We start from the raw sequence: 14,974 nt of genomic DNA, 5'->3' as shown, positions 1-14,974 counted from the left end.
GATATTATTTTCCCAGTTCTCCCAAAAGCTCTATAAAATCAGTGATGTACTATTCCGTGTTGTCTTTTACTTGTTGTCTGATCACGTTTCCTCTAAATCCAATGAAAAACATCAGCAGGACAATAGGCTTCCATGTCTGTGGCTCCATCTCTAATCATGACTATTTTCTTTTTTAATTTTTTTTTCAACGTTTATTTATTTTTGGGACAGAGAGAGACAGAGCATGAACGGGGGAGGGGCAGAGAGAGAGGGAGACACAGAATCGGAAACAGGCTCCAAGCCATCAGCCCAGAGCCCAACGCGGGGCTCGAACTCACGGACCACAAGATCGTGACCTGGCTGAAGTCGGACGCTTAACCGACTGCGCCACCCACGCGCCCCTTGACTATTTTCTTAAAACGAAATTTTTCCTTTAAAAGTTTAGTAACTTTTCCTTCCCCCCCCCCCCCAGATTGGGCTGTTGGTTGCATCTCATCAAAACCTGCACATTCACCATTAAACTAGAATTTCAGCCTATTAGCAAATACAATGGTTAATGGGATATTGAGCCTTGAAGCAACATGGTCTACAATGCTCCTAAAGCTACCATATATTAAGAAAAGCTGAACATTTCACTCTTGCGGGTGACTTACTAGCTCCTTTATGCCAGGGGTCAGGTGTGGGGGGTGCTCTACCATGAGCCTTTGCACCTGTTCCCTGGAGGGCTGGACCAGAGCTAAGCGCTCTGTGAGGTCAGCCTTGAAAGGCACTGCCCCACCCACGGCTCTCCAGATCATTTCTGACACAGCATCCTCACCTCCACAGAATCTGGCTAGCTCATCAATTCCTTCTTCTCTGATAACTGTGCCATCAACATCAAAGCATACTGCATCAGCTGAACAGAAAAGCTTCCTCAACTCTGAATGGGAGACCCTCCTTGGAAGAATTTTCCTCATTTCTCCAGATTCCTAGGAAATGACACTCTTCTCTTCCTGCTTCTTTCCTGAATAAAAATGCAGCATGAAGTTCTGACTACTAACTTCTTTATGAGAGATTTCATGAGTTTTGCACAATCAAGAGCCCGCTCTCTGCTGCTCCTTCCTGGGCTGCCATCCCCATCTCCTGGGCGTCTGCAGTTGTATCCTCCTGACTGTAGGTGGGGGCTGGGGGGGTGCTGGCTCTGATGGAGTTTGGAGGGGGGGGTGACCTGTACAGACCCACAGAGCTTTTACTGAACAATCATACGAAACCTGCTGATAAATGCGGTGGCTTCTGGTAGGTTTTGCATGTGCTTTTTAAAACTTGAATTGCATAGGTTTTATCCCTGGGCAGAATTATCCTAATGTGCAAACCCACATCAGGCGCTCTGAAGACCCAAAAATACAGCATCTGTATAGTACTCAAAACATCAGTGGGACTCAGTAACGTTGTTCTCTGAAAAACTAATTAATCTTGCCTCTCGCAGCTAGACCAGATAGTTTTATCCAGAGAAAGAAATGCTAAGGGTAAGGAAATTTTTACATGGCTAGAGGATGCTAATGGAGCGGGTCCATGATGAGTCTTTATAATTAGGAAGAACAGAAGGCTGATGAAGCGAGGAAATGAACTCCTTCTGCCAATAAAAGGACAAATCTAACTGTGGAATCTGGGGAATCAAAATATCCTGAACAAGCTCTTACTCCACAGCAAATACTTGTCTCTGCACAGCACTGGCATGGTGCCATATCTGTAGACTACAGGGCCCGGGATGCTCCTCACCACTGTGTGTCCTCGCTTAGTGACAGTCTTTCTCCCTCTGTTATGCCTCAGTTAAATGTGTTCTAAGAGTCCATGTTTTTGGCTCTCAGTGTGTGGAGAAATTCTACATAGACTGTGTGGTCCAGCTACAGAAGTTCTATTTGAGGACATGCACGCTGAGCCACTTGCCCAAAACCTGCCATGTTCTGTGCACACCTTCCTGCAGAAATTCACATTCCACCATCAAGTCATTTTTCTGATTTAGAAAAACCAGAACATTGTTTCCGGAAGGCTGGTATTCATACCTCACAGGGAGAGGAGCACTCTGGAGGCTCGTGCCTCTCTCACTGCGGAGATTCAATTATTACGGCAGCCCTTTGTGACCAGGAGAAACAAAGTCCAGCCTTAGGGGCTGTGGCAAAGTCAGGTACACTTGAAATGAGAAGGAGATGGGATGAAAAGGGAGGGAAGACAATCTGTGAGCCTGGCAGTCTGGTGGAAAAACAGCCATGGGATGAGCCATAATGAAGCAAGTCCTTTGGGGAGATCATGGCAGCCTCTTCACGGATAGAGGCCCTGGCAAGGGCTCTGACTCTGAAATCTCCCCATCTGCACCCCTATTCCTTTCCTTTCCTCTGGACTTGCCTTTCTTTCTCTCGTGCTCGCTCACTCTTGCTCTCTCCAGATTTGCAACTCAAGAAAAGTAAATCTATTTCTCTCTAGATGTAATTTATTCCTCCATAATATCAAAGCGATGGACTAACTTCTGGTTTCTCTTCTATGGCAAAGTCATCACTGTTAAAGATTCCCAGGTTGAGGAATCTTCCCTGAAAGTCCCAGCTAAACAAGTAATAGGGTGAGGAGACAGAAGGCTCTTCAGATGAGTCAGGGATGACCTGAAAAAGAAACAGGTTTCAGATCAGTCCCCTAACCCAGGACTAGTAAAAATAACATGGTTGTCAACTCTTGCCACCAATAATAGTAATTGTTCCCAACAGGTACCGAGAGCCTTGTTAGCTTCATGCCTACTTCTTGGAAAAGCTTAAGCACCAGATCTTATGAATCCAAACCCTATGTTCATTTTCTTTGCTTTTAAAAAATTTCAAAATACTTCCACACGCATTGCCTTCCAAAAACATCATATATACATCTATACACACCCTGAAGTGATATTAGAGTGATGGCTGCAACAGATTGACCCCAAATATACAATGACTTAAAGGGAAGGAACAATTTGTGGGTTTTGGTTTTGTTTTTTTGTTTTTTGTTTTATATGTTACAGAACTGGCAAAGGAGTTCTATTCCACTTCATCATTCAACACAGTGGGGAAGAAGAAGGCTTGGAAAAAAACACACCTACAGTCTTAAATCCCAGTTCAGGGAGTGGTACATTTCACTTCCACACGTATTCTCTTGCCTCATTTAACTGCAAAGTAGACTGGGACGTGTAATCTAACTAGGCAGGCATCTCCCCAGTTTTAAGAGGGAATAGATTTTCATACGTAGATAGACAGGTTGATTTAGGTTCAGGTTCAGGTTCAGATTTAAATTTAAATTTGGTAGGTTCTATTATTTCCTCAACTTGAAAAAGATGAGGCCTTAGGGGCTCCTGGGTGGCTCAGTCGGTTAAATGTCCTGCTTCAGCTCAGGTCATGATTCACGGTTTGTGGGTTCAAGCCCCACATCAGGCTCTGTGAGGACAGCTCAGTATCTGGAGCCTGCTTTGGATTCTGTGTGTCCCTCTCTCTCTGTCCCTCCCTAACTAGCACTCTGTCTCTCTCTCTCTCTCAAAATTAAATAAACAGTAAAAAAAATTAAAAAACAATAAATAAATATTAATTTTTTAAAAAACAGATGAGGCTTAAGCTCAGAAAAGAGAACACAGCTTCCCTAAAAGTGGGACACCTAGTACAAGGAAAATATAATGAATCTAGCCTAGATCTTCTGGGTTTAGGAGGGCTTTGAATGCCATGTACCACCAAGGAAGGTGTTTGAGGAAGAAGTTAGGCAATGCAATGTTATTTTAAGAATAATTTATCAGCAATGCGAAGGGTGGAACTTCAGAAAGAAGAAATGAAGACGCAGGACTACGGAAACAATACAAGCCAAATTCAACAACTGCCTAATCTAAAACAGCGGTGATTAAAAGAAGATGAAAGATTATTAGAGCAGAGGTACCGAATTTAGAGCCTGTGGAAAGGCCTCCATATTGTCAGACTCTACTTCCCTGGCATTTCACTGAGGCCTCTCCAGTTCTCCTCCTACTTCTCAGGCCCATCCTTCTCAGTCTTGGCTGCTCCTCCACCAACGCCCAATCCCTAAACATTCTCAACTCAGCTTACTCCCTGTCCCCTTCTCCCAACCGCCACCCCCCCCCCCCCCCCCCCCCCCCCGCCGCCAGGCAGTTTCACCTAGTTCCTCAGCTTTAAATTGCATCTAATTAGTTATCTCTTACATAGTAAATCTACATAACAAACCACCCAAAACATAGTGCCTTTACTGTTTATTTAAAAAAATTTTTTTTAAGTTTTTACTTATTTAAATTAAGTTGGTTAGTATATACTGTCATATTAGTTTCAGGGGAACTTAGTGATTCATCAATTACATACAGCACCCAGTGCTCATCACAAGTGACTTCCTTAATATCCATCACCCATTTAACACATCCCCGTCCTCCCTCCATCTCCCCTTCAGCAACCCTGTTTGCTCTCTACAGTTAAGACTGTGTTTTATGGTTTTCCTTCTCTCTTTTTTTCCCCATGTTCATCTGTTTTGTTTCTTAAATTCCACATATGAGTGAAAGCATATGAAGTCTTTACCCATTCATCAGTTGATGGACATTTGGGCTCTTTCCATAATTTGGCTATTGTTGATAATGCTCTACAGACATTAGAGTGCAAGTGTCCCTTGAATCAGTATTTTTGTATCTTTCAGGTAAATACCTAGTAGTGCAATTGCTGGATCGTAGGGTAGTTCTATTTTTAACTTTTTGAGGAAGCTCCATACTATCTTCCACAGTGGCTACACCAGTCTGCATTCCTACCAACAGTATAAGAGGGCTCCCCTACGCAGTGGCTTTAAGCAATCGACATTCACTGAGCTCATGACTCTGCAGGTTGGCCTGGTGGTCTTGCCATCTTTGATTGGACTTACACACCAATCTGGGTGTCAGCCGGCTACAGACTGACCTAGGGATGGCCTTTGCTGGGATGACCCAGGCACCTTGTCTAATAGACATGTTTTTTATCTTTCAACTGGCTACTCCCGGAATGTTCCCATGATCATAAAAGAGGGTTAGAGCAAGCCAGGCCAATCACACAAGTGCCTTCAAAGCCTCTGCTTCCATCATGTTTGTTAACATCCCATTGGCCATTAATGAGAGCGTGTGACAAAGGACACTGATACAGGGAGAGATGAAGAATTGCAGCCATTTCTGGAGTCCTCCATATAACTATACACAAAGCCTCCTCAACTTATTTATCTGGGTCCTGACCTCTTTTCTGAGCTCTAGACATGTATGTCAAATGGCCTAATGGACACGCACTTGGGTATCTCCAGGCATTTCAAACGGCATATTTAAAATTGAACTTTCGATCTTCTGTCAAAACCTGCTCCTCTTTCCACCATTCATTCTGCTTCTTAGTATATGATGTTGCCATCTACCCAGTGCTCAGTCCACACACCTTTTCTCCTTCATCTCAAATACAATCCATGAAATCTTATCATTTCTACTTCTAAAATACATCTAGTATCTGTCGTCTTCTCTCCTCCCTTGTCATCCCTTTAGTGCATGTTGTTTCCACCTCTTTCCTGAACATGTAAAAAGATCCCAATGAACTTTAAAATCTCAAAACTCCATCTGCAGCCCCATCCTGTAGCCACTCTGTCCTCACTAAGATCACTGGCTTTTATTCATTATCCAGACACAGTAAGCACTTTTTAACCTCAAGGCCTTAGCCATTTTATCATTTTCCCAGGACTGCCATAACAAAACACCACAAACTGTGTGGCTTGAAACAACTGAAATTTACTCATTCACAGTTCTCGAGGCAGAGGTCCAAAATCAAAGGAATGACACACACATGCTCTCTCTGGAAGCTTTAGAGGAAGCTCCTTCCTCGCCTCTTCTAGCTTGTGGCAGTGCCAGGAATCCTCAGTGTTTCTTAGCTTATAAATGCATAGTCTAATCTGTGCCACTGTTAGGCAGGAAGATAGGCATGAGTGACAAGAGGATGGACCTTACTTGTCCTGATGGAGATCCCAACCAAGGACCGCCCAGGAACCACCCCTTTCCACCCATCCAGCAGCTAGTTTGTGATTACAGCATCCCAGCAGAAGAAGACTTAAGTCTGTTGTGCTTGTTACAGTTGAGCAGAAAGCAGTTAGTTTTCCTCACCTTCCCTATGCCTCTAGAATGGAAATAATGTTGCAGTTTCCTACCACCCAGGCAGGCATTTCCAAGGCATCATGGGAAAGGACATGTGTAGTTGGCTAATTATTATATAATCCAGGCCTCTCACTCAAATGTTGTGACCCTAGGACCCACCGAAAATAAAAAAATGGATGAGACCACACGTCCTGGTTTCCCTCTGGGTTTCCCAGGCCATTGTCCCTTGACTGGCCAGCCAGCTCCTCCCTTGGAATGTACTTTAATAAAACTTTTCTCTGCTTTACTTTAGTTTTGCTGTCCTGGATGTAATTTTTACTGTGACACCAAAAAAAACTGAGGCTTCTTTCTTTTTCCATTTAACTCTCAGTAACACTTCCATCTTCTCTCCTGTATCTCTTTCTCCTAAAAGGACACTAGTTATAGGATAGGGCCTACCCCCATCCAGAATGACCTCTTTTAAACTTGATTACATTTGCAAAGACCCTATTTCCAAGTAAGATCATATTCACAAGTACTGGGGGTTAGGACTTGACAATTTTTCTCGGAGGACACCATCCAATTCATAACTGCCATGCTGTTCCCAACAGAAATACTGAGTGATGAGAACATGGACTTTGGACTATGGACTGCTTCAATTTAAAAAAAAAATTTTTTTAAGTTTATTTATTTATTTGGAGAGAGACTGAGAGTGTGTGTGTTCACACATGCACGTGAGTAGCGGAGGGGCAGAGAGAGAGCGAAAGAGATAATCCCAAGCAGGCTCCACACTCTCAGTGCAGAACCCGATGCGGGGCTCAAACCCACACACTGTGAGATCATGACCTGAGCCTAAGTCAAGAGTCAGACACTTAACCGATCAAGCCACCCAGGTGTCTCAAGGACTGCTTCAATTTGAACACCAATTCTGTTCTTATTAGCTGTGTGATCCTAGGCAAGCTACATAAACCCTCTGAGCTTCAGTTTTCATACCTGTAAAGTGAGGATGGTTGTATAGCATCTACATCACTGACATAATCTGAGAATTTAATGAGCTAATGAGTACAGTGCCCAGAATATAGTAAGCACTACATGTGTGTTTATTAGATAAAATAAATTCTTTACTGTGCATACTCAGATCTTAGCTGAGATGTACTTTCTCAGACAGGCATTTCCTAATTTCCCCTCACTTCAAACATAAACCACACTTTTTTATTCACATGTGTGGGATTTTTGTTGCTGTTTGATGTCTTTTTCCAATTGAACTCTAAGTTCCATGAGAGCAGGTTGTGTCTATTTTGTTCACCACTCTATTCCTAGCATGAACAGAATGTTTTGCATATGATGAATATTAGATAAATATTTACGAATGAGTAATTATGAAGGGTTAGAGATGGCAATTTCATTATCATGAGTTTGCAGGTGCTTTATTCTCTATCTCTTCCCCTCTCCCCTTCTCTAGGAATCTTGTAAGAATAAGTTTTAAATTCATAACATCCAGATTATGTTTGGCCTCTTTCTTTCTGCAGCTTCACAGAAGAATGGGGATGTCTGACCCAATTGTTTTCTATGAAAATCTACGCCTCAAAAGAGAGAAAACCAAGAAGAGCAACATGGACCCAGGTGGCAGGAGGGCAAAGGGACAGCGCAGCAGTTACAATTACAGTGTATGGGGTCACTAGGTGGCAATTCAATTCAAAAACAGATACCTGAACCACGTATGAATTCATACGCATTAGTAGGAACTTGTTGTTTATAACAGCCGTGGGAAAGGGGAGTTTGGGGGGAGGGACACAAGCATAGCTTGTGCCAAAGAAGCTGTTGGCTCTTCTTACTTCATTGTATAAGTAGAAGTCTGGCTCTGCCAACAGGTAGGTAGATGAAACCCAGCTTATGCCATTTCTATCTACAGAAGAACAAAAACAACCTTCATACCTCATCCTCCCGGTAACAAAAGGAATCTGAAAACTCACCCAGACCTCATTACTCGGTCTCCAAATTGGGGTGCTCCCTTTGCAACCTGGATCCTAATGCACCTTTAAACGTACGTGTTGCCAATACAAATCAAAAGACTAGCATTTTTGATGTTATGTGATAGGTACTTTACATATATTAACTCATTTAATCTCCCTACAACCCTATTATGTGGGTAGCATTATCTAAGCGGACAGGAAATAGGTGAAAGAACCAGGGTATAATTATTCTAAGGTTCATAGTCATTTCACCAGAAGGGCATGACTTGCAGTCTGACACCTTTGAAGTCATTAGTAAAACCTAGTCCAGCAGTTTCTTAAAGCGAAGTCCGCTGGCCCCTCTGTCAGAATCATTGGTGGTCTTTGTTGAAAATTCAGATTCCCTGGCTCTGCCCAACACTGAAGGAATCAAGTAGAGGGTTGTCCGGAAACTGAACTTTTAAAAAGCACCTCCAAGTGGCTCTGCTGGAGGGCACTATGGACGCAGATGATTCTTATGCATTAGGACCACATGCACAGACTTCGGGCATTATCGAAAGATGGCAACATACCGCCCTGGGTGACTTCAGCCCGGCTCAGCATCCTCTAACCAAATCCGGTCCCTGAACCGCCTCAGGATGCAGCCGCACAACGAAACTAAGCACGCGCAGTACTTACTTCCCAAGCTGGGCGGGGCTCGCTAAGACCCCGCCCCCTCGGTACCGGCCGGAATCAGTGGCCGGACTCTCCCTAAGTAACCTAATTCCGGCTTCTGCCCGCAGCGGCCCAGAGCTCCGCCCCCGGCTCTTCGACCAATCATACGGCAGGTTGCTGAAGCTCCGGGCCAATGCACAGGGCCGTCCTTTATTCTTCTGTGCAGTTTGAAACTGTCAGGCTGCTGCCAAGGTAGCGGCGGTACCACTGTTATTTTAGCGGCGACGCGGCGAGGAGACGCGGAGGGAGGCGTCCGGGTTTGTGAAGAGTCGCAACGGTGAGTAGCGGCGCCCCGGCGAGTTCCGCGCCCCGGGCGGAGGCAGTGGAGTGGGGTTTAAAGTGTCTTAGCTCGAGTTTCCGCCCCGGGGGCTCCTATACCACGCCCCGAGGCGTGGGCTGTGTGCTGTTCTGCGGGGCAACGAGGTACTGAAGTTTTCCTTCCAAGGCGTCCGGGAAGAGAGGGCAGGAGTGGGGGGTACTTGAAGTATAACGATTACTGTCGCCGTGGGTTCTGATCATTTAAAACGAGAAAGTAACCATGTCTAACGTGTTTTTCTTTTGTTGTTGTTTGTTTTTAAGAGTTCGATTCAAACAAGGGTGGGTAAGAAGGTGAATGAAGAGAACCTCTACCCTTTGCCTACTCACAACTGCTGTCCCCCTAGGCTGCTAGTCCCTTATGAGGGGAGGAGCTGGCGCGCCCCTTCTCCTTTCCTGCAGCTAAGATGGGTGAAGAGCACAGGGACGTCACCCAGCTGCCAGCTCGCACATTAATTCCCACTTCCTCTGTCTCTTGGGGTTGCATTTGAATTCCCGGATCCCTTTTTCCTTATCAGCCAGGTATTTACCAAGAGGTAATTTGATTTCTTTGGCTATCAAGAAGCACCCAGAACTTTTCTCTTGGTTTCTGGTATCTTGGGTTAGAGAGTACTGGTAATTTAGTGAACTGATTCACATCCGCCACCCATTAAAGCAAGCTTCATTTTTCTTCTTTGTTTCTGAACCTAGAAACAGTAAGAAAATGCTAGTGTGGTAGGGTTTCAAAGAAATTGTCCTACCTTGCTGGCCTCATAGCAGCAATGATGGCACATTTATAGCATATTTTCCAAAAATACAGTAGTTGCTTTATGGCTGCAGTATCTCTATTCAGAAACTCTTTTTGAAGTCTCACCTTACTTTTCAGCTTACTTGTTTTTTGAATAGTCAGCACCAGCCCACCTCCACTCCTATTATCTACGCAGTATGCAAATACAGCCTAAAAGAAGTAAATGAAAACAAATGAACCAGGTTACCACAGTGGTGGATTTGAAGTCCATGAAGCAGTCCTTCCTTGCTGGGGATGTGTGTGCTTATTTTATCCTCCCTAATTGGCTTAACTAAAGACAGTCATGCTGAGATTTAGTTTACTTATGTGTATAGCCAGTAATACTCATCGAATAAAGCTAAGTTTCCATCAACAAGTCCCAACCTATGTTTCCATTCTAATATTGTACTTTTCTCTGTGTCGGCCCTGTCTACATCAGTTTCCTTATTTCTCATTTATTTTTCAGGCCAGTGTGACTGAGACCTGTTGCACCTTCCACTGAAATTGTTTAGGTCAATGTCAGCAACTTCCTTACTGCCATGTTCAAGAGACCCCAACTTTCATCTTTCTTTGGCATCTGACTCTACACTCTGTTCCTCAAGTTTTTATGATGCTTTTTTCCCTGATAGTTCTCCCATTCTGACTTTCCTGTTTTTGCTCGCTCTTCTCTTCCCCTTTAAACGTTAGTGTTTCTACTTTTAAGCCTTTTCTCACTACAGTAGCAGGCCTTTAACTTTATTAGAGGTATAGTCCCCTCTGAACACATATTAGAAGCTAGGGATCCTCTTACTAGAAAAATACACGTGTATTTACACTAAAAATATTGCATATAATTTGGGTGTATGGACCTCAGAATAAGAACTCTGTCTAACACTCGTTTTCATAGGTCATCTTACCCTCTCCCTTTTTCAGCATTTCCCATTATGCTGATGATTCCTCAAACTATCTCTAGCCTGTACCTCCAGTGCTCATTGCTTAACTCCAGGAAGCACCATTTTCATTGTAGCCATTGTGAACGGCAATCCTTGGTGTGCAGTATAATGGATGTGGCCATATCCTGCATACATGCAGCTTCACTGCAGTGCCTCATAGGTACCTCACACCCAACTCATCTGATATTGAACCCACTCTCCTTCTTCCCGACCTGCTTACCTTACTACATTTCTTGTCTTGGTTAGTGGCACTATATTATCCATCTAATTACCCAAGTCAGAAATTGGAAAGCCATCAACATTCCAAGACCAGCCTGATCGTGTTATCACTTGTTTAAATATTATAATAATATATATCTAGAATAAAGACTACATTTTTTTTGACATAACGTAATCACGATCTTCCATGTTCTGGCTGCTTCCTACCTTGCCTGTTCCATCCTTAGCCAAGCCTTGCTTTGCACCCTTTGCTTCAGTGTTACGAACTACTTACATTCCTGGCATACATGCCCATGCCTCTGTGTCTTTGCTTCTGCTCTAATGCCTAGCATAGCCTTACATCTTTTATCTGCCTTTGTCTTTCAGGTCTCAATACCAGTTTATCTTCTCAATTAACACATACTCTGGCTCCGTTCCCGCTTTGTCACTCTCATGATCCCACCCCATGAAAAATAGCTACTCCTGGCCTCCCTGCTTTGTACCTCTTTTGTTTTAGGGCCTACTAGCATATATACACCTGGCTGTCTCTACAGATTGTAAAGTCCATAAGGACCAGGACTTCGTCATCTTACGTTCCTCGCCACTGTTTTCCATGCAGCTGGTGTTCAGATACTTTGAATAGTCCCTACTTGTCCTTTAAATAACTTATTTACTTGTTACTAAAAATACTTTTATTTTTTGGGACAAGACTTTTGACAGGTTTTCTATGGTATATAAGAATCTCTTGTTCTGTATAGGCTTGCTTTTCTTAAAATAATATTCCCAAAACATATGTTTCTTGGGCAAAGAATGTGCACAAATTGTTTATTCTCTCTTGGCTCAGTAAAATGCCCAGCACGCAGGTTGCCACCCATTGTTGAAGAACAGTCATCACACTCTATTAATCTCAACAGGTCCATTGTGGATTTGTCCAAGGAGTTTCCATTTCTCTTTAACTTTCATACATTTGTGTCATCTCCTTGACTGCATGAAAAACTCACTAATGTTGGGAACTGAGCCTCCTGCTATTCTTTTCTTGCCTAGTTATTTTATCTGTGGGTGCTCATTGTGTTGAATATTTAAACATACCACATGATTATTGTTTACAGGTTAGGATGTATATACATAGAAAACATGTTATGTTAGTTTAAATATCACCGGAAGAAAACTAAAGTTAGTCTCCATTGTTTGTAGTATTTGTACAGAATGTCATCAGATGAGGAGAAATGCTCACTGCCAGTTATGAAGAATGACTCTGACCGAGGCAGTTCTGTCTCTTCAGATCTTCAGGTAGGAAGACGTGCCTAAATTTGTTGTGACTTTTATTTTAAACAAGTGACAATATGAGGGAAAACTAGGAATACATTTTTCATGTATTCATGCCATTTACATTTATAATTATGTATATGGTGTATGATGTATATACATACTGTATATATATGTATATTAATGTATATATATTTATGTATATATGTATATGGTGTATAATGTATATCAAATCATAATAATATGATTGAGCATTGAGAATTATTTCACAGACTTTGGGACATACCTTACATTGTTTGAACCTTTCAGAAAATAATCATGAACTCTTCAAACCCTCTGTGCAAAGGCTTCAAACAGCACAATGAGAGAAGCTAGAAATCTCAAGAAACATTTTTTTCTTGAGATTTTCTCAACTATCTCTTCTGAATGCTGCTTTCACTTTAATGCAAATTAATACACTATCAAACCACCCACAGTTCTGGGACCTTAGATGCCCTGGTGTTCTACTCCAGGTTCTAGTCCCTGTTGCTACAACGTTCAACACATTCTGCTGCTCAGGACCTGGACAGTGACAGATAAATTAACTACAGAAGGTGTGGTTTTCACGTGAACTGTTTTAAATTTCTTTTATTTATAAAAAATTTTTTTTCATGTTTATTTATTTTTGAGTGACACAGAGACAGAGCACGAGCAGGGGAAGGGCAGAGAGAGAGGGAAACACAGAATCCGAACCAGGCTCCTGGCTCTGAGCTGTCTGCACAGAGCCCGACGTGGGGCTCAAACTCACAGACTGTGAGATCATGACCTGAGCTGAAGTTGGACACTTAACCGACTGAGCCACCCAGGCACCCCTGTTTTATTTCTAAATGTTTTATTATCAGAAATATGGACTCTGACTTCTAGAGTAGATTTTATTTTTTATTTTTTTATTTTTTTTAATGTTTATTTCTGAGACAGAGTATGAGCGGGGGAGGGGCAGAGAGAGAGGGAGACACAGAATCCGAAGCAGGCTCCAGGCTCTGAGCTGTCAGCACAGAGCCCGACCCAGGGCTCGAACTCACAAACTGTGAGATCATGACCTGAGTGAAAGTCGGTCGCTCAACCGACTGAGCCACCCAGGTACCCCAAGAGTAGATTTTAAATGAGAGATCACTGATACGGTATATCTTGAGTCTTATAGTCCTCTTAAGTATCGCTTAAGAGGGGGAAAAGCTGGACATTATGTTTATGCCTAAATAGAGTTAAGTTGTTACTGACACTGTGTAATAGGAGAAAAGTTTTAGGAAGATATTTTATGAAACATATATGATTCTTTAATTGAAATTACTGATTTAGAAGTTGGAAAGCTATTGGAAAAATATCTGTGAATATTTACTAGGATAAAAGTAGCTGGAGTTGTGACATTGATATTTCATCCTTGTCTTCCCTTTGGATGTACTTTTACCTAGTGCTGTCTTTTTTTTTTTTTTTAATTTTTTTTTTTTCAACGTTTATTTATTTTTGGGACAGAGAGAGACAGAGCATGAACGGGGGAGGGGCAGAGAGAGAGGGAGACACAGAATCGGAAACAGGCTCCAGGCTCTGAGCCATCAGCCCAGAGCCCGACGCGGGGCTCGAACTCCCGGACCGCGAGATCGTGACCTGGCTGAAGTCGGACGCTTAACCGACTGCACCACCCAGGCGCCCCGCATAGTGCTGTCTTTTAAGGTGACAGTGCTTTCCTGCACTCTTTATCCCTGCCTTTTTCAGACTTCCTTCAGGAGAGTGCTGATTAACTCATTTATACTTGTGATATTGTGATTTATAATAAGAAATATATTTTGGTCTTTATCCCGTGTTTTGCACATTTTCAGAAAACTTTGAAATTTCCTAAATGATAGTGATAAATGTGTTTGTTATGCTAATGAGGTGACTTTTGGACCCTGCTTAAGGATTGGGGCTGGTTGCTGGGAGCAGACCACATGCTTACAGATTTGGAACTTTTAGTAGTGCCACCCACTGTGAACTCCAGGAAGCAGGGAGAGGCTGCAGGTTGAGTTCGGTCACCAGTGGCCAATGATTTCATCAATCATACCTGTGTGATGAATCCTCCATAAAAACCCAATGGGAGAGGGTTCAGAGAACTTCCAGCTCAGTGAATGTGTGGAGGCTCTGGATGACTGCCATTCTAGGAAGGTGCGGAAGCTTTGCCCCCCTTCCCCATACCTTGTGCTTTGTCTCTTCCATCTGGCTGTTTCTGAGTTCTGTCCTTCTATAATAAACTGATAATCTAATGAGTAAAATGTTTCTCTGAGTTCAGGAAATGTAAGTTTAAATCTCAGACATGTGTTGTTGTTTTGGTTTTGTTTTTAATGTTTATTATTTACTTTTTGAGAGAGAGAGAGAGACAGAGCATAAGTGGGGGAGGGGCAGGGAGAGAGGGAGACACAGAATCCAAAGCAGGCTCCAGGCTCTGAGCTGTCAGCACAGAGCCTGATTCAGTTCTCAAATTTCACGAACCGCAGCATCATGACTTGAGCTGAAGTCGGATGCTGAACTGACTGAGCCACCCAGGCACCCCCAAAACTAGACGTGTTTATTGTCATGAAGGGGACATCTCCAACAAAGGAGTTGACTGTAGCAACATGAAGATCATTCTGATGATTGAGATTTCTTTTCATGATTCTCTCTTTGGAGTGTCTCTGTTTCTCTTTTGCCATTAGCCTTAACATGTAAAAATCTGTATTTGCTATAACTTTTACTGCACATA

At 42.9% G+C, this 14,974-nt stretch overlaps 2 protein-coding genes across 32 annotated transcripts in view; one reads left to right on the top strand and one right to left on the bottom strand.

Moving 5' to 3' along the window:
- Window positions 1-8,846, bottom strand: part of LOC111561429 — a 263,855-nt gene extending 255,009 nt beyond the window's left edge. For 20 of the 24 annotated variants that reach the window (XR_006601022.1, XR_006601023.1, XR_006601026.1 and 17 more), the window contains exons 1-2: window positions 8,607-8,751; window positions 797-2,612 (exon numbers count right to left, since the gene is read on the bottom strand). The gene's annotated coding sequence lies outside the window, so the exon portion shown is untranslated. The other 4 variants (XR_002744064.2, XM_045062243.1, XM_045062242.1 and 1 more) reach the window with 4 other exon arrangements.
- Window positions 8,847-8,889: 43 nt separating this feature from the next.
- Window positions 8,890-14,974, top strand: part of POC5 (POC5 centriolar protein) — a 40,236-nt gene continuing 34,151 nt past the window's right edge. For 3 of the 8 annotated variants that reach the window (XM_003981080.6, XM_006927796.5, XM_045062215.1), the window contains exons 1-2: window positions 8,890-9,025; window positions 12,154-12,249. In XM_003981080.6, coding sequence (XP_003981129.1) covers window positions 12,166-12,249 — 84 coding nt within the window. In that variant the 5' untranslated portion in view covers window positions 8,890-9,025; window positions 12,154-12,165. Of the gene's footprint in view, window positions 9,026-9,468; window positions 9,600-9,716; window positions 10,342-12,153; window positions 12,250-12,735; window positions 12,819-14,974 lie in introns of those variants that run through there. The other 5 variants (XM_045062220.1, XM_045062210.1, XM_045062207.1 and 2 more) reach the window with 5 other exon arrangements.

The sequence above is a fragment of the Felis catus genome, chromosome A1 (assembly GCF_018350175.1).
Source record: "Felis catus isolate Fca126 chromosome A1, F.catus_Fca126_mat1.0, whole genome shotgun sequence".
NCBI classification, from domain to species: domain Eukaryota; kingdom Metazoa; phylum Chordata; class Mammalia; order Carnivora; family Felidae; genus Felis; species Felis catus.
This window is presented reverse-complemented; position numbering and strand designations above follow the sequence as displayed.